This window comes from Lithobates pipiens, unplaced genomic scaffold, assembly GCF_037356315.1.
Source record: "Lithobates pipiens isolate NorthernLeopardFrog02 unplaced genomic scaffold, aLitPip1_a1.2 Scaffold_35, whole genome shotgun sequence".
NCBI classification, from domain to species: domain Eukaryota; kingdom Metazoa; phylum Chordata; class Amphibia; order Anura; family Ranidae; genus Lithobates; species Lithobates pipiens.
Genome location: NW_027507811.1, coordinates 7690191 through 7712039, shown reverse-complemented (window position 1 = coordinate 7712039; position 21849 = coordinate 7690191). Strand labels below are relative to the sequence as shown.

Here is a 21849-nt window from a genome sequence, read left to right as displayed (position 1 = left end):
GCTGTTTTTACCACCCCAAACCTCTCCCCTTTGCCTGCAGAAGCTGGGGGTGTACACATGCTGTGGCTGCAGGTGGTAGGTATATCCCGGGTGAGTGGGGCTGCACTGCAACTACCCCGCAACTGTGTGCGTTGCACGGTTGCGGTGTGGTGATGCTGAATTTACGGGCTTAAAACGGGTGGTGAGGAGGCAACATATTGCCTCTTTACCGCCTGTCAAATGCTTCTGAAAAGCAGTTTGAGCATGGATTGCTTTTCAGAGGAGTAGCAGTCCTCTGATGGTACAAGATCATGTTGTCCTTCAAAGTGTGACAGCGCTGAAAGCTGAACATTGGCCTGGGCGGGAAGGGGGGGGTAAAAGTGCACGGCAGGGAGTGGTTAAGAACTCTGAGGCCCTTAATGGGGTTCTCAGATGGGAGAGCTCTGAGGGAATAGGAAGCTGAGCATCGAGGGGGGGGGGGACTCTGAGGGAGAGGGGGTCTCTGGGTCCGTGATGGTCCTCTCTCCCCATCTGCCCTTATTTTTTTAGACCTTCACCTTCTCACCGTATCACTCCCCAAGTGATATTGTCTGGGATAGCGAGTGGAATGAAGAAGAATGAGCTTCAACCCTTTGGAGATCACTAGTTCGTAGAGGTGCTCTCTTCGTGCAGAAAACCAATTCATAAACGAAACAAGCCAACAGAGAATTTGTTGGTCCAAGAAGGTCCTGAGTCGGGGGGAGGGGGGACTCTGAGGGAGAGGGGGTCTCTAGGTCTGTGATGGTCCTCTCTCCCCATCTGCCCTTATTTTTTTAGACCTTCACCTTCTCACCGTATCACTCCCCAAGTGATATTGTCTGGGATAGCGAGTGGAATGAAGAAGAATGATCTTCAACCCTTTGGAGATCACTAGTTCGTAGAGGTGGTCTCTTCGTGCAGAAAACCAATTCATAAACAAAACAAGCCAACAGAGAATTTGTTGATCCAAGAAGGTCCTGAGTCTTCAAAATGGTAGAGAACACGAAAACAGTCCAGGCTAAGTGTGTTCCTATGGGGGTAATAGTTCCTTAAATCTTCAACACACCTACTATTACACCCCTCACATCCACATTCGATTATTGTGTAACCAACCTGCACTATTGAGAGCCCTGTGTGTCATTTACCTCCCTTTGTAAAGTAGCAGCCCAGCACCGACCCTACAGATATACAGTACATACACACACAGCACAAGGCCGTCTACACACTACGAGATGTTTTCAGGGCTGCAGTTCCTCTGAGCTCCACAAGGTGGTGATCTCACCTCTACCCAGACAGGAAGTCTCTATGGAAGACAGGAAGTGATGTAAGGGACAGACAGGAAATTCCATGTTTTACGAAGTAGAAAGGAGATATTGCTGGACCTTGAATGAAACCTATTTTATATGCCTTTACAATGTTTTTTTATTACAATGAAATGTACCGTTTGCAACAATCTTAATTGTTATGTTCTCTTTTGATAAAATAAAAAAATTTGAAAAAAAAAAAAAAAAAGGAGATATTGCTGGACCTGGCAGCAGAGGAGGTAAAATTATATTATTTTTATTTACAAGAAACTTCAAATAATTCTTACTTTGATTTGCCAAAATTATCTCTCTCTAAGAAAGCCTGAATAGATAAAATGATGACACGGATGAGGATGGAGGAGGACCGGAGTCACATGACTGAGAGGATACTAAACCTCACCCTGGAGATCATCTACCTGCTGACCGGAGAGGTGAGGAGGATTCTGGGAGGTCACATGACATCACTCTTATCTCTATTAATAAAACACAGACCTGACCGGAGAGGTGAGGAGGATTCTGGGAGGTCACGTGACATCACTCTTATCTCAATTAATAAAACACAGATCTGACCGGAGAGGGGAGGAGGATTCTGGGAGGTCACATGACATCACTCTTATCTCTATTAATAAAACACGGACCTGACCGGAGAGGTGAGGAGGATTCTGGGAGGTCACATGACATCACTCTTATCTCTATTAATAAAACAGACCTGACTGGAGAGGTGAGGAGGATTCTGGGGGTCACATGACATCACTCTTATCTCTATTAATAAAACACAGACCTGACCGGAGAGGTGAGGAGGATTCTGGGAGGTCACGTGACATCACTCTTATTTCTATTAATAAAACAGACCTGACCGGAGAGGTGAGAAGGATTCTGGGAGGTCACATGACATCACTCTTATCTCTATTAATAAAACACAGACCTGACCGGAGAGGTGAGGAGGATTCTGGGAGGTCACGTGACATCACTCTTATTTCTATTAATAAAACAGACCTGACCGGAGAGGTGAGAAGGATTCTGGGAGGTCACATGACATCACTCTTATCTCTATTAATAAAACACAGACCTGACCGGAGAGGTGAGGAGGATTCTGGGAAGTCACATGATATCACTCTTATTTCTATTAATAAAACAGACCTGACCGGAGAGGTGAGAAGGATTCTGGGAGGTCACATGACATCACTCTTATCTCTTTTAATAAAACACAGACCTGACCGGAGAGGTGAGGAGGATTCTGGGAGGTCACGTGACATCACTCTTATTTCTATTAATAAAACAGACCTGACCGGAGAGGTGAGAAGGATTCTGGGAGGTCACATGACATCACTCTTATCTCTATTAATAAAACACAGACCTGACCGGAGAGGTGAGGAGCATTCTGGGAGGTCACATGACATCACTCTTATCTCTATTAATAAAAACACAGACCTGACCGGAGAGGTGAGGAGGATTCTGGGAGGTCACATGACCTCACTCTTATCTCTATTAATAAAACACAGACCTGACCGGAGAGGTGAGGAGGATTCTGGGAGGTCACATGACATCACTCTTATCTCTATTAATAAAACACAGACCTGACCGGAGAGGTGAGGAGGATTCTGGGAGGTCACATGACATCACTCTTATCTCTATTAATAAAAACACAGACCTGACCGGAGAGGTGAGGAGGATTCTGGGATTCTAACATGATGTTCCTATTGGTTCCCCAATACAGAGATTTCCTCTTGTGAAGTCCGGTGATCATATGACCATCACAGTGCCTCCATGTGACTCCCTAAAACCTGAGAGACACAACATGGAGAAGATTCTAACAGTCACTGAGGAGATGATGGAGCTGCTGACAGGAGAGGTGAGGAGGATTCTGGGACATTAGCCAGTAAAATACAGGGGTGGTGTCTAGAGGGTGGCTGTACTATGCATGTCTATTTCTCCATGGAGGAGTGGGAGTATTTAGAAGGACACAAGGATCTCTACAAGGACGTCATGATGGACAATCAGCCGCCCCTCACATCACCGGGTAAGAGGAGACTTTATTGTAAAGGAGAGAGCAGTACGGAGGCTCCACCTAGATCCCCCATCATCTGATAAACACATAGAAACAATGTATTCAGTCAGTGTGTGTGTTTCCTACAGATGGATCCAGTAGGTGCTCATGTGGTACACAGATTAGTCCTGTCAATGTAAGAAGGTCCTTCTAATGACAACTCGTTAGTTGTATAAAAGACACCTGTCCACAGAATCTCTCTCTTCCATTCAAACCTCATGGGTAGGGATGGAGTTTACGTTCGAGTCGAACATTGGCTGTTCGCCGAACAGCGAACAATTTTGGTTGTTTGCTGCAAATTCGAAAGCCGCGGAACACCCTTTTAAAGTCTATGGGAGAAATCAAAAGTGCTAATTTTAAAGGCTAATATGCAAGTTATTGTCATCAAAAGTGTTTGGGGACCCGGGGTCCTGCCCCAGGGGACATGTATCAATGCAAAAAAAAAAAAAGTTTTTAAAAAACGGCTGTTTTTTTGGGAGCAGTGATTTTAATAATGCTTAAAGTGAAACAATAAAAGTGAAATATTCCTTTAAATTTCATACCTGGGGGGTGTCTGTAGTATGCCTGTAAAGTGGCGCATGTTTCCTGTGTTTAGAACAGTCCGAGAGCAAAATTACATTTCTAAAGGAAAAAAAGTCATTTAAAACTACTCGCGGCTACAATGAATTGTCGGTCCGACAATACACATAAAAGTTCATTGATAAAAACGGCATGGGGATTTCCCCACAGGGGAACCCCGAACTAAAATAAAAATGAGTGGAGGTCCCCCTAAATTCCATACCAGGCCCTTCAGGTCTGATATGGGTATTACGGGGAACCCCTCGCCAATATTTAAAAAAAAAATGGCGTGGGGTTCCCCCAAAAATCCATACTAGATCCTTATCTTAGCACGCAACCTGGCAGGCTGCAGGAAAATAGGGGGGTGGACAAGAGTGCCCTCCCCCTTCTGAACCGTACCAGGACACATGCCCTCAACATTGGGAGGGTGCTTTGGGGGTAGCGGCACAGTGGTGTAGTGGTTAGCACTCTCGCCTAGCAGTAAAAAGGGTCGCTGGTTCGAATCCCAACCACGACACTACCTGCCTGGAGTTTGCATGTTCTCCCTGTGCCTGCGTGGGTTTCCTCCGGGTGCTCCGGTTTCCTCCCCCACTCCAAAGACATGCAGGTAGGTTAATTGGCTTCTGTCCGAAAATTGGCCCTAATATAGGAATGGGAACCTTGGCTTGTGGGCTCCTTGAGGGTAGTCACTGATGTGAGTGTGAAATGTACAGGGATAGGGACAATTGTAGATACTCACTCAGGTTGAACTGGATGGACTGGTGTCTTTATTCAGCCTTACTAACTATGCAACTATGTTGATGGGGACAAGGGCCTCATCCCCACAACCCTTGCCGGTGGTTGTGGGGGCCTGCGGATGGGGAGCTCCCTTTTAACAAGGCGACCCCCAGATCGCGCCCCTCCCTGTGTGACTTGGCAATGGGGTACAAATGTACTCCTGCCATTTCACAAAAAAAAGGTTAAAAAACACAAGAGACAGTTTTTGATAAGACTTTTATTAATTTATCCTTCTTTCCGCTTCTTCTTCCATGTCCTTTCTTCTGGTCTTCCTTCGGTGTTCTTCTTCCTCCTTCTTCTTCTTCCTCCACTCTTCTCGTCCCGTATCTTGCTCCGGCTTCTTCTCCGCTCCGTCCGCACGGTCCGCCTCAGTGGGAGTCTTCAGCCTTGTGGCGTTTCGGGTTCTTCTGACACTTCTTATATAACGGAGGGCGGGGTCTCCTCTGACACACGGGGACTTCCCTATGGCTTTTCCCGTGTTGTCAGAGGGGGGGGGGGGGGGGCGCGGGATCACCTGTTTTCCTCATTAGTGTCACTTATCGGTGCCCATCAGTGAAGGAGAAAAATTACCTGTTTAAAAAATAGACTCTTCATTTCTTCGTAAGTGGTCAAACTTACAAAATCTGCAGGGGATCAAATAACTATTCCCCTCCCCCCCGGCTGTATGCACAATCATGTTTCTTACAGTGGATTCCCTTATTTTATATTTAGCGTGGAACCTTCGAGGAATATAACATTGCTGTTAAAGAAGAGTATAAAGAGGAGGATGAGTCCTATGGTGTGATGAAGGAGATTTCAGGACATATGGAGGTCACTTTGGAGCCACCAGAGAGATGTCCCCGTCCTCTGTATTCCCGGGATTCCACACAGGAAGGTCACACCATCCCCCACCATCATCAGGTAGGTGGATGGAGCATCTAGGACATGGACTCATGGAGATGATCTGTGGATTTATTATGTGAGGTTATTTTTTATAGATGTTATTTTCTCTCGTTTTCTTGGTTTAGGGTGAAGATCTGATGGATATAAAAGTTGAGGTGAAATCAGAAGAAGAAGAGAGGTATGTGAGGGATGATCAGCAGTCTATGGAGGAGGATGGAATAACGGGGACATTTATAGAGGAGGACACTCCTACAGAGATCAGCACAGGTGGGTCATTAACACTAAATCCATTCCTCCACCCATACTGCTCACTGATTGGTCCAGAGTAGGGCGGGGGCTGGGTGATATCAGCCTGTAATCCCCTGGTCACTTTCCTGAGCTGTGTTCCCCGTCCTGTATTCCTGGATTTCTCTCCGATAATCTTCCTTCTCTGTGCTGCCGACACAATTTATGGATCTAGACTGGATTTATGGAGATTCTGGGGATCAGCACAATGTTGATTTCTTTATAAATGTGCTTGGCCTGAGCACCTTGGGCATGTACCTTGAGTCTTCTGCCCCATGTTCGGGTCTAGTAAGATCTCAGACAGAACAATCCCCCCGGGGTCACTTGCTCTGTTATTTGCTGGCTGTGCCGGGTGGAGGGATATGTCTGTATAGTCTCAGACCCAAGTCACTGAGTGCAGTCTCAGGAGATGGGAGGAGCGGTGTGGGACCTCTGCAACTTGTCTCAGATAAGTAAATATTTAACCACCACTGATTACTGAACATCAATAATATGATTCCTGACTCTTCTATTAGATCATTTATATTGTACATTACATACTCCTGACCTCTGCACTATATTCTCATCACTGTCACTCCTATAAAAGACAGTTCTCGTTGTTTCCTCCCTCTCTGACTAAGGTCCATGAATAAAGAAATGATCTGGTAGGAGATCAGAGGACCCATTTACTAGTTACCTTGAGGGGGGAATTGTAAGATCCTCAGAGACAAAGCTGCCTGATGTGGGCGGAGTCCTGGTTTAGGGGAACCAATCAGCTCATGTCTAGTAATAATCTTTGTATTTCTATTTTAGTAGATGGACGGGAGATGAGGAAAACCTCAGAGGATTGTCTCACTTTGTCTCCAGACTGTAAAGTAGAAGATGAGGACATCACACAGTATAGTCCAGGAGAAAACCCGACTACCTCAAATGTCCATCCGGCACCACACAGTGTAGATGGACCATCGTATTCCTCTTATCCCGAGGAACCTCAGACTGTGCGGGACGGTGCCGGACCATCGTATTCCTCTTATCATGAGGAACCTCAGACTGTGCGGGACGGTGCCGGACCATCGTATTCCTCTTATCCTGAGGAACCTCAGACTGTGCGGGACGGTGCCGGACCATCGTATTCCTCTCATCCCGAGGAACCTCAGACTGTGCGGGACGGTGCCGGACCATCGTATTCCTCTTATCCCGAGGAACCTCAGACTGTGCGGGACGGTGCCGGACCATCGTATTCCTCTTATCCCGAGGAACCTCAGACTGTGCGGGACGGTGCCGGACCATCGTATTCCTCTTATCCTGAGGAACCTCAGACTGTGCGGGACGGTGCCGGACCATCGTATTCCTCTTATCCCGAGGAACCTCAGACTGTGCGGGACGGTGCCGGACCATCGTATTCCTCTTATCATGAGGAACCTCAGACTGTGCGGGACGGTGCCGGACCATCGTATTCCTCTTATCCCGAGGAACCTCAGACTGTGCGGGACGGTGCCGGACCATCGTATTCCTCTTATCCTGAGGAACCTCAGACTGTGCGGGACGGTGCCGGACCATCGTATTCCTCTTATCCTGAGGAACCTCAGACTGTGCGGGACGGTGCCGGACCATCGTATTCCTCTTATCCCGAGGAACCTCAGACTGTGCGGGACGGTGCCGGACCATCGTATTCCTCTTATCCCGAGGAACCTCAGACTGTGCGGGACGGTGCCGGACCATCGTATTCCTCTTATCCTGAGGAACCTCAGACTGTGCGGGACGGTGCCGGACCATCGTATTCCTCTTATCCTGAGGAACCTCAGACTGTGCGGGACGGTGCCGGACCATCGTATTCCTCTTATCCCGAGGAACCTCAGACTGTGCGGGACGGTGCCGGACCATCGTATTCCTCTTATCCCGAGGAACCTCAGACTGTGCGGGACGGTGCCGGACCATCGTATTCCTCTTATCCCGAGGAACCTCAGACTGTGCGGGACGGTACCGTCCTTCCAACAGATAAGAGGTTTCCCTGTACTGAGTGCGGAAAGAGGTTCCATTTCAAATCCAATCTTAATGTGCATAAAAGATCTCACATGGGCCAGAAGTTGTTCTCGTGTACTGAGTGCGGGAATTTTTTTATACGTAAAGCAGATTTCACTAAACATCAGAAGTCTCACACGGGGGAGAAGCCGCATTCCTGTCCTGAGTGTGGGAAATGTTTTTCACAGAAGTCCAATCTTTACAAACATCAGACACTCCACAAGGAGGAAAAGCCGTATTCCTGTTCTGAGTGCGGACAGTGTTATGTAGAAAAATCTGATCTTGTCACACATCAGAGATCTCACAAGGAGGAAAAACTGCATGCGTGTCCTGAGTGCGGGAAATGTTTTTTACAAACAGCAGAACTTGTCACACATCAAAGGTCTCATACGGGGGAGAAGCCGTATTCCTGTGCTGAGTGCGGGAAATGTTTTTCGTACAAGTGCAGTCTCTACAGACATCAGAGATTGCACACGGGGGAGAAGCCGTATTTCTGTACTGACTGCGGGAAATATTTTGTACAAAAATCGGATCTTCTCACACATCAGATGTCTCACACGGGGGAGAAGCCACATTTATGTTCTGAGTGCGGGAAAAGTTTTGTAAGAAAATCAGAGCTTGCCAGTCATCAAAGGTCTCACACGGGGGAGAAGCCGTATTCCTGTCCTGAGTGCGGGAAATGTTTTTCAAGGACATCCAACCTTTATAGACATCAGAGATCTCACAAGTGAAAAAAAAAGCCACTTCCCTGTCCTGAGTGAGGGAAATGTTCCTCACTGAAGTCCTGTCTTCCTGTACATCAGGGGGTCCCACACAACCCTGGAGGTGTATTAGTGAGTGCGGGAAATGTTTTGTATATGAATGTTGCTGGACATGTGGGGAAGAAGCACCCCCTGATATACACCTCAGATATACTCCATGGCTGATCTTCATCATGGAAGAAACAGTTCATAGACCTCAACCATAGCCTGACCTTTTCGAAAAAGATGTCCTATGGAATGGATGATACAACAGTGCCATCTAGAGGTCGGATTGGTAAATGTTTCTCCCATTGAAACATAGTATTGAGAAAGGGGCCACACCCATGTGGGGGGGGATAATAAAACTTTCCAAATAAAAATTCAGCATCATGGAAGAAACAGTTGATAAGGAGATCAGAGATCACCAAAGACATGGATGAAGTGTTGTACCGTGTCGGCCATTGATAGCAGGAGAAAAATAAAAATGGAGTCCTTACCTCTCATTGGCTGAGTACATTTTGTGGTGGAAGATTTCACAAACACAGGTCTAAAAAATAAAAATTGTTGAATAAATGTCACACATGTTTTGTCCGTATTTTATTCCATACAGCGATTTCCTGTTATCAACAGCTACATCTAGTGGCCATATTGTGCTATTTTTCCTGAGACTGGTATTTATGGAATAAATACAGCATTATAGCCACTAGAGGGAGCTGATAATCATAGGAAACCACTGTGTTCATTAAAATACGGCATGATTTCGTCACGGCTGGGCTGATCCTTGTCATATTCATCAAACGAATATTTTATAAATGGACCTCTTGGCTTCCTTCGGCAGGCATGGTTTCATACAAACCCCTGAGGTCATACTCCTGTCTTTGTGAGTACAGCAGTCATCGAATAACGTTAAGTACGGTTGAGCAGGGGTCAGCTGCTGGTTTCGTCGAGGGGGGAGGAGAAATCCTTATACTCACCCGATCCTTTGTTCCACCAGAAAACGGCACTCCCCCCCCCCCATGGTCCAGCATTGGACTGTTCCTGATCTGAAGACCCTGCTCTGGCCTTCATGACATCAAGAACAGTCCACAACTCAAGGCTGCTGGAGCGCGGGGGGCGCTGGATCGGAGAATTAGGTAAGTATATCTCCTTTCTTTCCAAGGCTGCAGGCTTGGAACATCTAAGACAGGCGTATTAAATTCAAATTAACGGAGGTCCGATCAGTAAGATTCTCTTCAATCAGAGGGCCGAATCCCATGTTTGTCCAATAATTCACACCATAGCCCCTATCACAATCCTGTTCTTACATCAGTGTTCTCTGCCCCCCCTTCACATCACCCCCCCCCCCCCCCAGTAGTGTCCTCTGCCCCTCTCACATCACCTCTCCCCACAGTAGTGTCCTCTGCCCCTCTCACATCACCTCTCCCCACAGTAGTGTCCTCTGCCCCTCTCACATCACCTCTCCCCACAGTAGTGTCCTCTGCCCCTCTCACATCACCCCCTCCCCCCACAGTAGTGTCCTCTGCCCCTCTCACATCACCTCCTCCCCCCAGTAGTGTCCTCTGCCCCTCTCACATCACCCCTCCCCCCATAGTAGTGTCCTCTGCCCCTCTCACATCACCTCTCCCCACAGTAGTGTCCTCTGCCCCTCTCACATCACCCCCTCCCCCCATAGTAGTGTCCTCTGCCCCTCTCACATCACCTCTCCCCACAGTAGTGTCCTCCGCCCCTCTCACATCACCTCTCCCCACAGTAGAGTCATCTGCTCCTCTCACATCACCTCCCCCCACAGTAGTATCCGCTGCCCCTCTCACATCACATCCCCCCAGTAGTGTCCTCTGCCCCTCTCATATCACCTCCCCCCAGTAGTGTCCTCTGCCCCTGTCACATCACCCCTCCCCCACAATAGTGTCCTCTGCCCCTCTCACATCACATCCCTCCCCCCACAATGGTGTCATCTGCCCCTCTCATATCACCCCCCCACAGTAGTGTCACCTGCTACTCTCGCATCACCCCCTCCCCCACAGTAGTGTCCTCTGCCCCTCTCACATCACCTCCCCCCAGTAGTGTCCTCTGCCCCTCTCACATCACCTCCCCCCCAGTAGTGTCCTCTGCCCCTCTCACATCACCCCCTCCCCCCACAGTAGTGTCCTCTGCCCCTCTCACATCACCTCTCCCCACAGTAGTGTCCTCTGCCTCTCTCACATCACCTCCCCCCAGTAGTATCCTCTGCCCCTGTCACATCACCCCTCCCCCACAATAGTGTCCTCTGCCCCTCTCACATCACATCCCTCCCCCCACAATGGTGTCATCTGCCCCTCTCACATCACCCCCCACAGTAGTGTCACCTGCTACTCTCGCATCACCCCCTCCCCCCACAGTAGTGTCCTCTGCCCCTCTCACATCACCTCCCCCCCAGTAGTGTCCTCTGCCCCTCTCACATCACCCCTCCCTCCCCACAGTACTGTCCTCTGCCCCTTCCACATCACCCCCCCCCCCCACAGTAGAGTCCTCTGCCCCTCTCACATCACCCCCCCCACAGTAGAGTCCTCTGCCCCTCTCACATCACCCCCTCCCCCACAGTAGTGTCCTCTGCCCCTCTCACATCACCTCCCCCACAGTCCTCTGCCCCTCTCACATCACCTCCCCCCAGTAGTGTCCTCTGCCCCTCTCACATCACCTCCCCCCCCACAGTAGTGTCCTCCGCCCCTCTCACATCACCTCCCCCCACAGTAGTGTCCTCTGCCCCTCTCGCATCACCTCCCCCCACAGTCCTCTGCCCCTCTCACATCACCTCCCCCCCAGTAGTGTCCTCTGCCCCTTCCACATCACCCCCCCCACAGTAGAGTCCTCTGCCCCTCTCACATCACCCCCCCCACAGTAGAGTCCTCTGCCCCTCTCACATCACCCCCTCCCCCACAGTAGTGTCCTCTGCCCCTCTCACATCACCTCCCCCCACAGTCCTCTGCCCCTCTCACATCACCTCCCCCCAGTAGTGTCCTCTGCCCCTCTCACATCACCTCCCCCCACAGTAGTGTCCTCCGCCCCTCTCGCATCACCTCCCCCCACAGTAGTGTCCTCTGCCCCTCTCGCATCACCTCCCCCCACAGTCCTCTGCCCCTCTCACATCACCTCCCCCCACAGTAGTGTCCTCCACCCCTCTCACATCACCTTCCCCACAGTAGTGTCCTCTGCCCCTCTCGCATCACCTCCTCCCCCCACAGTAGTGTCCTCTGCCCCTCTCACATCACCTCCCCCCCACAATAGTGTCCTCTGCCCCCCCCTCACAGTAGTGTCCCATTCACATCACCCCTCCCTTTATATTTCCCTATCAACAGCACTGCCCCCCTCCCACCTAAACAGCACTGCTCTCTGTCCCTTTACATCACCCTCTCTCCCCACAGTAGTGTCCTCTTCCTCTGTCCCATCACCTCCACCCTACAGTAGTGTCCTCTGCTCCTGTCACCTCATATACCCCACGCCCAACAGTAGTGTCCTCTGCCTCTGTCACCTCACATACCCCCCACCCAACAGTAGTGTCCTCTGCCTCTGTCACCTCACATACCCCCCCACCCAACAGTATCTATTCACATCACCCCTCCATTTACATTTCCCTTTCAATGGCACTGCCTCCCCAACAGCAGTGCTCTCTGCCCCTTTACATAACGCCCCCACCCCCTGTGTAGTAGGGCTCTCTGTCCCTTTACATCACCCCCCTCCTACATTTAGGCTTTGTGCCCCTTTACATCACCCCCAGTAGTCCTTTCTGCCTCCTTTCACATCTCCACACACACAGTAGCATGTTCTGCCCCTTTACATTACCCCCCCCCCCCCAAAGTCGAGCTCCCTGTATGTTCACATCAAGCATAACCGGCTCCCTCATCCTTCAGTATCAGGTCCTTTGCCACCCTCCCTCCGCTACCTGACAGGTACGCAGAGAGTGAGAGGCAGGACATATTGAGGGGGTGAGAGGCACAGTGGCACTGCATGGAGGGTGGGAGCAGGATCTTTGCGTATTAATGAGCTGGTAATGATTGATTGCTATGACTGCTCTGTGTCCTAGCAACCTATCACCTGCTGGTTAATCTGCAGAGGTATCTCGGGCAGCTCCCGCCCTCCATGCAGTGCTACTGTGCCTCTCATTCTTAAACCGTCCTTCCCCACACTCTGCTCTGCTGTGATAAAGACAGCGAACCGGGCTTGGGGGGCAGAACTAGCTCCTAAATGGCATGACCATGGGTCCAGATGGGGACAGCAACTCGGTCCGGATCTGGACTGAAATCAATGGGAAGCAAATAAAAGAATGCCCTGGGCTAATAGACAAAAACGTGAGACCTTCCCCCAGGAAATCTGTACCAGACCCTGATCCGAGCTTGCAGCCCAACTGGCAAGGGGGGACTAAACTGTGATGAAGTGTGCCACACCAGGCTGCATTCCTTCAAGAGGGGGTACCATGCCGTGCTGAGACCTTCCCTGGCAAACCACCTTGCCCCCATGTTGGTGATGACAAGGGCCTCATCTCCACAACCCTGGCTATGGTTGTTGGGAACCTGTGGGCAAGGGGCTTATTGGAAGCTGGGAATAGCTTAAATAGTATGGGACACTGAGATTTCACCCCACCATGTGACTAAGCATGGGGTACTTTACTGTAACACTAGCTGAATGACAGCCACCTAAGGCAGGGGTCTTCAAACTATGGCCCTCCAGTTGTTCAGGAACTACAATTCCCATCATGCCTAGTCATGTCTGTGAATTTCAGAGTTTTACAATGCCTCATGGGATGTGTAGTTCCGCAACAGCTGGAGGGCCATAGTTTGAGGATCCCTGACCTAAGGTGTTATCAGCTATATAAAGGAAGGGTAGGGATAGTGCTGTCATCATTGTTCAAACATGACCCGTGGCCATATTATATCAGTGATGTCACCGCTAACCCTGCCCAATTGTTCCTAGGGGCATGGTGGTTGCAAGTGCACATCCCCCTTCTGCCGAACAGGGGGTCAGAAGAGCCAACAATCATTTAAACCCTCCATCTCATCTTTCCTCTATAACAGCTAAACCCCAGGCTCATTCCCGGTAGCCAGTGTAGTGGTCCTTTGCATTGGTGACCAATGGGAGAAGGACCCCCTTATATCAGTGGTCAGTGTACTGGTCCTTTACATTGGTGACCAATGGGAGAAGGACCCCCCTTATATCAGTGGTCAGTGTAGTGGTCTCTTACATTGGTGATCAATGGGAGAAGGACCCCCTTATATCAGTGGTCAGTGTAGTGGTCTCTTACATTGGTGATCAATGGGAGAAGGACCCCCTTATATCAGTGGTCAGTGTACTGGTCCTTTACATTGGTGACCAATGGAAGAAGACCCCCCTTATATCAGTGGTCAGTGTACTGGTCCTTTACATTGGTGACCAATGGAAGAAGGACCCCCCTTATATCAGTGGTCAGTGTACTGGTCCTTTATAGGGATGAGCTTCGTGTTCGAGTCGAACGCATGTTCGACTCGAACATCGGTCGTTCGTGCGTTTGCCGAATTCCGAACGTTTGGGCCGTTCGCGGCAAAATTCGTGTGGCCCACAATGCACTGCGATGGCGCAATGCATTGCTGTCTCACGATTGGCCAAGCATGCACTGTGACCCCGCATGCTTGGCCAATCGCAGCGCCAGTAGCGGGAAGAGCAATGGTTGGTCACAGGCATCCTGCCTGTGGCCAATCATAGCTCAGACAGTGTAGTGCACGCCCCACACTATATAAAGCTGCCTTTCAGGCGGCCTCGTGTAGTGTTTGTTAGCATCTGAAGCAGTGGGTGTTCTGTGTACCTTCAACACAGTTACACACCAATCGTTTTTGGCTGATTTACTATTTTGCTCTTGTGTAGTGGTTACTGTCTGTGCCCTGACCGCAGTATACACCACTATATTCACCTCACCTATATAGCTAGTGATCTAGCTTTAATAATAGAGCTTGCAGTCAGTAGTGTTAGTGCGTGCTGTCTGCGTGCTCTGTACCCAGTACATACCACTATATACACCTACATAGCTGTTCTCTATTTGAGCCCGATTGTCATTTGCTGGAGTTATTGGAAGTTGTGTGTGCCTCCAGCACAGCACAGTATACAGCTGTATATGCCCCTTTAACTCTGCTGTTTTCTTGTTATTGTCTGCGTGCCCTGACCGCAGTATACACCGTGATATTCACCTCACCTATATAGCTAGTGGTCCATCTTTAACAATAGAGCTTGCAGTCAGCAGTGTCACTCAGGAGATAGTGCGTGCTGTGTGCCTGCTCTGTACCCAGTACATACCGCTATTATCCACCTACATAGCTGTTCTCTATTTGGGCCGATTGACATCTGCTGGAGTTATGGAAGTTTGTGTGTGCTTCCAGCACAGCACAGTATACATCTGTATATACCCCTTTAACTCTGCTGTTTTCTTGTTATTGTCTGCGTGCCCTGACCGCAGTATACACCGTGATATTCACCTCACCTATATAGCTAGTGGTCCATCTTTAACAATAGAGCTTGCAGTCAGTAGTGTCACTCAGGAGATAGTGCGTGCTGTGTGCCTGCTCTGTACCCAGTACATACCGCTATTATCCACCTACATAGCTGTTCTCTATTTGGGCCCGATTGGCATCTGCGGGAGTTATTGGAAGTTGTCTGTGCCTCCAGCACAGCACAGTATACATCTGTATATACCCCTTTAACTCTGCTGTTCTATAAAAAATGCATCTGCAGGAGTTAGTGGGTGTGTGTGCCTCCAGCACAATATAAACTACCCAACTACTGTTTTACCCCAACTCCCTTCAGGCCATTACCATGTCTGGAAGGCCAGCAAGGAGAGGCAGACAGGCGCGAGCCGATAAAAGAGGGCAAGCAGGCTCTGTGTCTAGAGACAACAGTGCTGGTCGTGGACGCGGTGCATTGTCATCAGCACGTGGCCATGGGACATGCTTGTCCTTCTTTTCTGCAGCTGGACATGTTGAACCGCAACATGCCAACGACTTGGTAGAGTGGATGACCAAGCCCTCTTCATCCTCCTCATCCTCTCTCACCCAGTCTCAGGGTAGTAGAAAAGCAGCTGCCAACGCATCGTCTTCCCTCCTCTCAATGTCATCATCAGTGACTCCTTCCCTAGACCCACCACGTCCTCCTGAGGAGTCTCCTGAACTCTTTGAGCACAGTGTTGGGTACATGCTCCAGGAGGATGCCCAGTGTTTGGTGGGCTCTGATGATGACACTCAGCTAGAGGAAGGCAGTAGCGTGAGCACAGAGAGAGGGGATGCTCAAGAAGCACAGCAATCTGGCAGTAATGTTCCACAAGCTGCAGCATACTGCCAGGTTTGCTACAGCGATGAAGAGGGAGGGGATGATGAGGGCACTGACTCCACGTGGGTGCCTGGAAGGAGGGAGGAGGAGGAGGAGGCACATGTCCAACGAGGCAGGATGCCCTCCGGGGGCCAGCTTAGGGGCAGCACACCGACTGAATCACACCGCAGAGCTCCGCCTGCGCAGAGCGCTTCCTCTGCGCAGAGCGCTTCCTCTGCGCGTTATTCTAAAAGTTCTTTGGTGTGGGCCTTTTTTGAGACGAGTGCATCAGATCGCACCGCTGCTATTTGCAACATATGTCTCAAGCGTATCTCACGTGGCCAAAACATCAGCCGCTTGGGCACCACATGCTTGACCAGACATATGTTGACCTGCCATGCAGCTCGTTGGCAAGCATACCTCAAAGACCCACACCAAAGAACAAAGCGGACCTCTCCTTGCTCCTCATCAGCTGGCATCTCCAACCCCACTAGACCTTCAGTCCTCTCTGAAACCTGCTCTGAGAGGAATGAAGGTGTAGAATTAGGTGTGTCACAGCCAAGTGCTTCCGGGCACTCTGCTAGTGGTACATCCACGTCCGATTATAGCAGACAAATGTCCCTGCCCCAGCTGCTGGACCGGCGGAAGAAATTTACTCCCAGCCATCCACATGCCCAGCGGTTGAATGCTAGCTTGGCTAAATTGCTAGCACTTCAACTGCTGCCTTTTCAGTTGGTAGATTCGGCCCCCTTCCGTGAGTTTGTACAATGTGCGGTTCCTCAGTGGCAGGTCCCCAAACGCCACTTTTTCTCACGGAAGGCAATTCCGGCTCTCTACCGGCATGTGGAAGGCAATGTCCTTGCCTCGCTGGACAGGGCGGTCAGCGGTAAGGTGCATATTACCGCTGACTCATGGTCCAGCAGGCATGGACAGGGACGTTACCTGTCTTTCACGGCCCATTGGGTCACTCTTCTGGCTGCTGGGAAGGATGCAGGACAAGGTGCAGTAGTATTGGAGGTTGTTCCGCCACCACGCCTCCAAAATGCTACTATTGGTTGTGACACACCTCTCTCCTCCACCCCCTCCTCTTCTTCTTCCTCCACGGCCTCTTCCAGTGCTCTGTCCTCAGAACCAGCGGTGCTCCGTAGGCGTTGCAGGGCTACGCAAGTACGCAGGCAAAACGATGCCATGCCGTGCTTGCGCTGGTTTGTTTGGGGGACAGGAGCCACACTGGGGCGGATGTTTTGTCAGCTCTGCAGGGGCAGGCCGAGAGGTGGTTGACGCCACGCCAGCTTAAGCCAGGAATGGTGGTTTGCGACAATGGCACCAACCTCCTCTCCGCCCTCCGACAGGGACAACTGACCCATGTGCCCTGTGTAGCTCACGTCCTTAACCTGGTGGTGCAGCGGTTCTTGGGCAGGTACCCCGGCTTACAGGATGTCCTGAAACAGGCCAGGAGAGTCTGTGTGCATTTCGGCCGATCATTTAATGCCTGTGCTCGGCTGGCTGAGCTCCAAAAGGAGTTGAACCTGCCCAAGAACCGCCTTATATGTGACATGCCCACCAGATGGAACTCAACATTGGCCATGCTGCAGCGGCTGCACACGCAGCAGAGGGCCAGGACAGGGTCAGGAGAGCTTGGTTTTTTCTCACCACGCCAGTGGGGCATGATCAGGGATGCATGCACTGTCCTGTCACCGTTTGAGGAGGCCACAAGGATGGTGAGCAGTGACAGTGCATGCATCAGTGACACTATACCTCTTGTCCACCTCTTGGAGCATACGCTGCGTGGAATAATGGACAGGGCACTTGAGGCAGAACAGAGGCAGGAAGAGGAGGACTTCCTTGCCTCTCAAGGCCCCCTTTATCCAGACAGTGTTCCTGCTGTGCCACCCATCACACAGGAAGAGGGTGAGGAGGAGGAGGATGATTGTGTCAGCATGGAGGTGGAGGCTGGCACTCAGCATCAGCAGCAGCAGTCTTATAGGGATGATTTACAGTCCCAAGAAACACGTGGACTTGTACGTGGCTGGGAGGAGGTAGCTGCGGATCATGTTGTCCTTAGTGACCCAGAGGACTCCGGACCGAATGCCTCAGCTAACCTACGCTGCATGGCCTCCCTGATCCTGCAAAGCCTGCGGAAGGATCCTCGTATTCTTCGGATCAAGGAGAGGGACCATTACTGGCTGGCCACTCTCCTTGATCCACGGTACAAGGGTAAGGTTGCCGACCTTATCTTGCCATCGCAGAGGGAGCAGAGGATGAGACATCTCCGGGAGGCCTTGCAGAAAGCTCTGTGCAACACGTTCCCAGAGACTGGGAGGTCACAAACTCCTGGTCCTGGACAACGTGTTGCTGAGGCATCAGTCAGAAGGAGCGGTGGAGAAGGTGGCCGTCTGACTGATGCGTTCAGACAATTTTTTAGTCCGCAGCCCCAAGGTATGATTGGTTCCAGCACCCATCGCCAGCGTCTAATTTACATGGTGCAGGAATACCTAGGGGCAAGGTCAGACTTGGACACCTTTCCCACTGAAAATCCTCTGGCTTACTGGGTCTTGAGGATGGATCACTGGCCAGAGCTTGCACAGTATGCAATTGAGCTCCTGGCCTGTCCTGCATCCAGCGTTCTTTCGGAACGCACCTTCAGTGCTGCTGGTGGCTTCGTTACCGATCACAGGGTGCGCCTGTCCACCGAATCAGTTGATCGACTGACCTTCATCAAGATGAATCAGTCTTGGATCACCCACAGCTACCAAGCACCTGAAGCTGATGTAACCAAATAATTTTTTTTGAAATACCACATCCCTTCAAGACTGCCTATGCTGATGCTGAGTGACTGTCCTGTTATGTTGATTGTCTATCCTCTTCCTCCTCCGCTGATATGTTGGAAGAACATTTTTGGTTCTGGGTGATGCCAGCAGCCCAATTTTTCTGCCCCTGTTTAACAGGGGTGTTTAAGTACAATTTTTGATGCAATGCTTTGCAGCAGGGCTAATTCCTGCAAAAAAACTAGAGTGTATGGCAGAGGTTGCAGTGTGATGGCACCAGTGCCTAAGGCCCAATTTTTCTGCCCCTGTTTAACAGGGCGTTTAAGTACAATTTTTGATGCAATGCTTTGCAGCAGGGCTAATTCCTGCAATAAAACTAGAGTGTATGGCAGAGGTTGCAGTGTGATGGCACCAGTGCCTAAGGCCCAATTTTTCTGCCCCTGTTTAACAGGGGCGTTTAAGTACAATTTTTGATGCAATGCTTTGCAGCAGGGCTAATTCCTGCAATAAAACTAGAGTGTATGGCAGAGGTTGCAGTGTGATGGCACCAGTGCCTAAGGCCCAATTTTTCTGCCCCTGTTTAACAGGGGCGTTTAAGTACAATTTTTGATGCAATGCTTTGCAGCAGGGCTAATTCCTGCAATAAAACTAGAGTGTATGGCAGAGGTTGCAGTGTGATGGCACCAGTGCCTAAGGCCCAATTTTTCTGCCCCTGTTTAACAGGGGCGTTTAAGTACAATTTTTGATGCAATGCTTTGCAGCAGGGCTAATTCCTGCAATAAAACTAGAGTGTATGGCAGAGGTTGCAGTGTGATGGCACCAGTGCCTAAGGCCCAATTTTTCTGCCCCTGTTTAACAGGGGCGTTTAAGTACAATTTTTGATGCAATGCTTTGCAGCAGGGCTAATTCCTGCAATAAAACTAGAGTGTATGGCAGAGGTTGCAGTGTGATGGCACCAGTGCCTAAGGCCCAATTTTTCTGCCCCTGTTTAACAGGGGCGTTTAAGTACAATTTTTGATGCAATGCTTTGCAGCAGGGCTAATTCCTGCAATAAAACTAGAGTGTATGGCAGAGGTTGCAGTGTGATGGCACCAGTGCCTAAGGCCCAATTTTTCTGCCCCTGTTTAACAGGGGCGTTTAAGTACAATTTTTGATGCAATGCTTTGCAGCAGGGCTAATTCCTGCAATAAAACTAGAGTGTATGGCAGAGGTTGCAGTGTGATGGCACCAGTGCCTAAGGCCCAATTTTTCTGCCCCTGTTTAACAGGGACATGTAATTACAATTCTTGATATAATATTTCACAGGAGGGCCCCTTCCTGTGCCCACCCAGAGTAACTGTGAGGACTTATAGTGTTGTGGCACCAGCACCACAACCACCAAAGGTCAATTTTTCTACCACTGTTCAACAATGGCATGTAATTACAATTCTTGATATAATCGTTCACAGCAGGGCGCTCCAGCGGCCACCAAGAGTCACTTTGAGGGCTTACAATGTTGTTGCAAAACCAACACCTTGTTCCGCCATTTCTGCAGAGCATATAGGGCAGGCCCCTACTTTCAAACATCCAATTTACAAACATCTCCTACTTGCAAACGGAAGGAGACAACAGCAAGTGAGATGAAAAAAGATGGACGACAAAACAAATTATACAGGGGTGATAACCCTTCCCTATGTTTTCCAAAAAGCTTAAAGATATTTTTTTTGACTGGAGCTACACTTTAAAAATGTACCGCTTGAAAATGACAAACAGATTCAACTTAACACAACAAACCTACACAGTCCCTGTCTTGTTTGCACCGCCTGTATACTGCTGTTCTGAGTATATAGGGCCTGGGGGCCACACGCATTTCCTTTTTTTAATATGGGTACGGGGTTCCCCTTAATATGCGTACAAGACCCAAATAGGCTGGTAATGGGCAGGGAGGGCTACCCATGCCATTTTTCTGAATGATTTTCAACCATATTACAGGAACCAGATATAACATTAAAACCGCAAGCAGTTTTAAATGGTGTTATTTCCGTTTAATGTCATTTTGTGCAGGGACTGTTCTAAACACGGGAAACACGTGGCACTTCACAGGCATACTACAGACACCCACCAGGCACCATATTTAAAGGAATATTTCACTTTTTTTTTTTCACTTTAATCGTCATTAAAATCAGTGCTCCCGCCAAAACGGTAGTTTTTAAAACTTTTTTTTGCAGTGACCCATGTCCCCTGAGGCAGGAGGCAGGTCGCCAAACCCTTTTTAGGACACTATCTTGCATATTAGCCGTTAAAATTAGCACTTTCCAATTCGAACGTTCGAGTCCTATAGACTTCAATGGGGTTCTAACGTTCGTGCCGAACGCGGGGGTCGTTCGCAAGTTCTGGTGCGAACCGAACCGGGGGGTGTTCGGCCTCATCCCTAGTCCTTTACATTGGTGACCAATGGGAGAAGGACCCCCTTATATCAGTGGTCAGTGTAGTGGTCCTTTACATTGGTGACCAATGGGAGAAGGACCCCCTTATATCAGTGGTCAGTGTAGTGGTCCTTTACATTGGTGACCAATGGAAGAAGGACCCCCTTATATCAGTGGTCAGTGCAGTGGTCCTTTACATTGGTGACCAATGGAAGAAGGACCCCCTTATATCAGTGGTCAGTGTAGTGGTCCTTTACATTGGTGACCAATGGGAGAAGGACCCCCTTATATCAGTGGTCAGTGTAGTGGTCCTTTACATTGGTGACCAATGGGAGAAGGACCCTCTTACATCAGTGGTCAGTGCAGTGGTCCTTTACATTGGTGACCAATGGAAGAAGGACCCCCCTTATATCAGTGGTCAGTGTACTGGTCCTTTACATTGGTGACCAATGGGAGAAGGACCCCCTTATATCAGTGGTCAGTGTAGTGGCTCCTAACATTGGTGACCAATGGGAGAAGGACCCCCTTATATCAGTGGTCAGTGTAGTGGTCCTTTACATTGGTGACCAATGGGAGAAGGACCCCCTTATATTAGTGGTCAGTGTAGTGGTCCATTACATTGGTGACCAATGGGAGAAGGACCCCCTTATATCGGTGGTCAGTGTCAGAATGAAGTTCTTACCTTGTCATAAAAATGGAAATACTAACCCCCTTAAAGAAGATCATACATAGCAGATGTTACTGAGAGATATACATTGTCCATTGCTCAAGGAACCCCTAGAA

At 49.7% G+C, this 21849-nt stretch overlaps 1 protein-coding gene across 1 annotated transcript in view; it reads left to right on the top strand.

Annotated features, from left to right (window-relative positions):
- Positions 1-21849, top strand: part of LOC143955469 (uncharacterized) — a 158493-nt gene that overhangs the window by 103158 nt on the left and 33486 nt on the right. The window contains 4 exon segments of the mRNA XM_077465511.1: positions 3025-3153; positions 5395-5583; positions 5691-5832; positions 6643-8578. Coding sequence (XP_077321637.1) covers positions 3025-3153; positions 5395-5583; positions 5691-5832; positions 6643-8578 — 2396 coding nt within the window.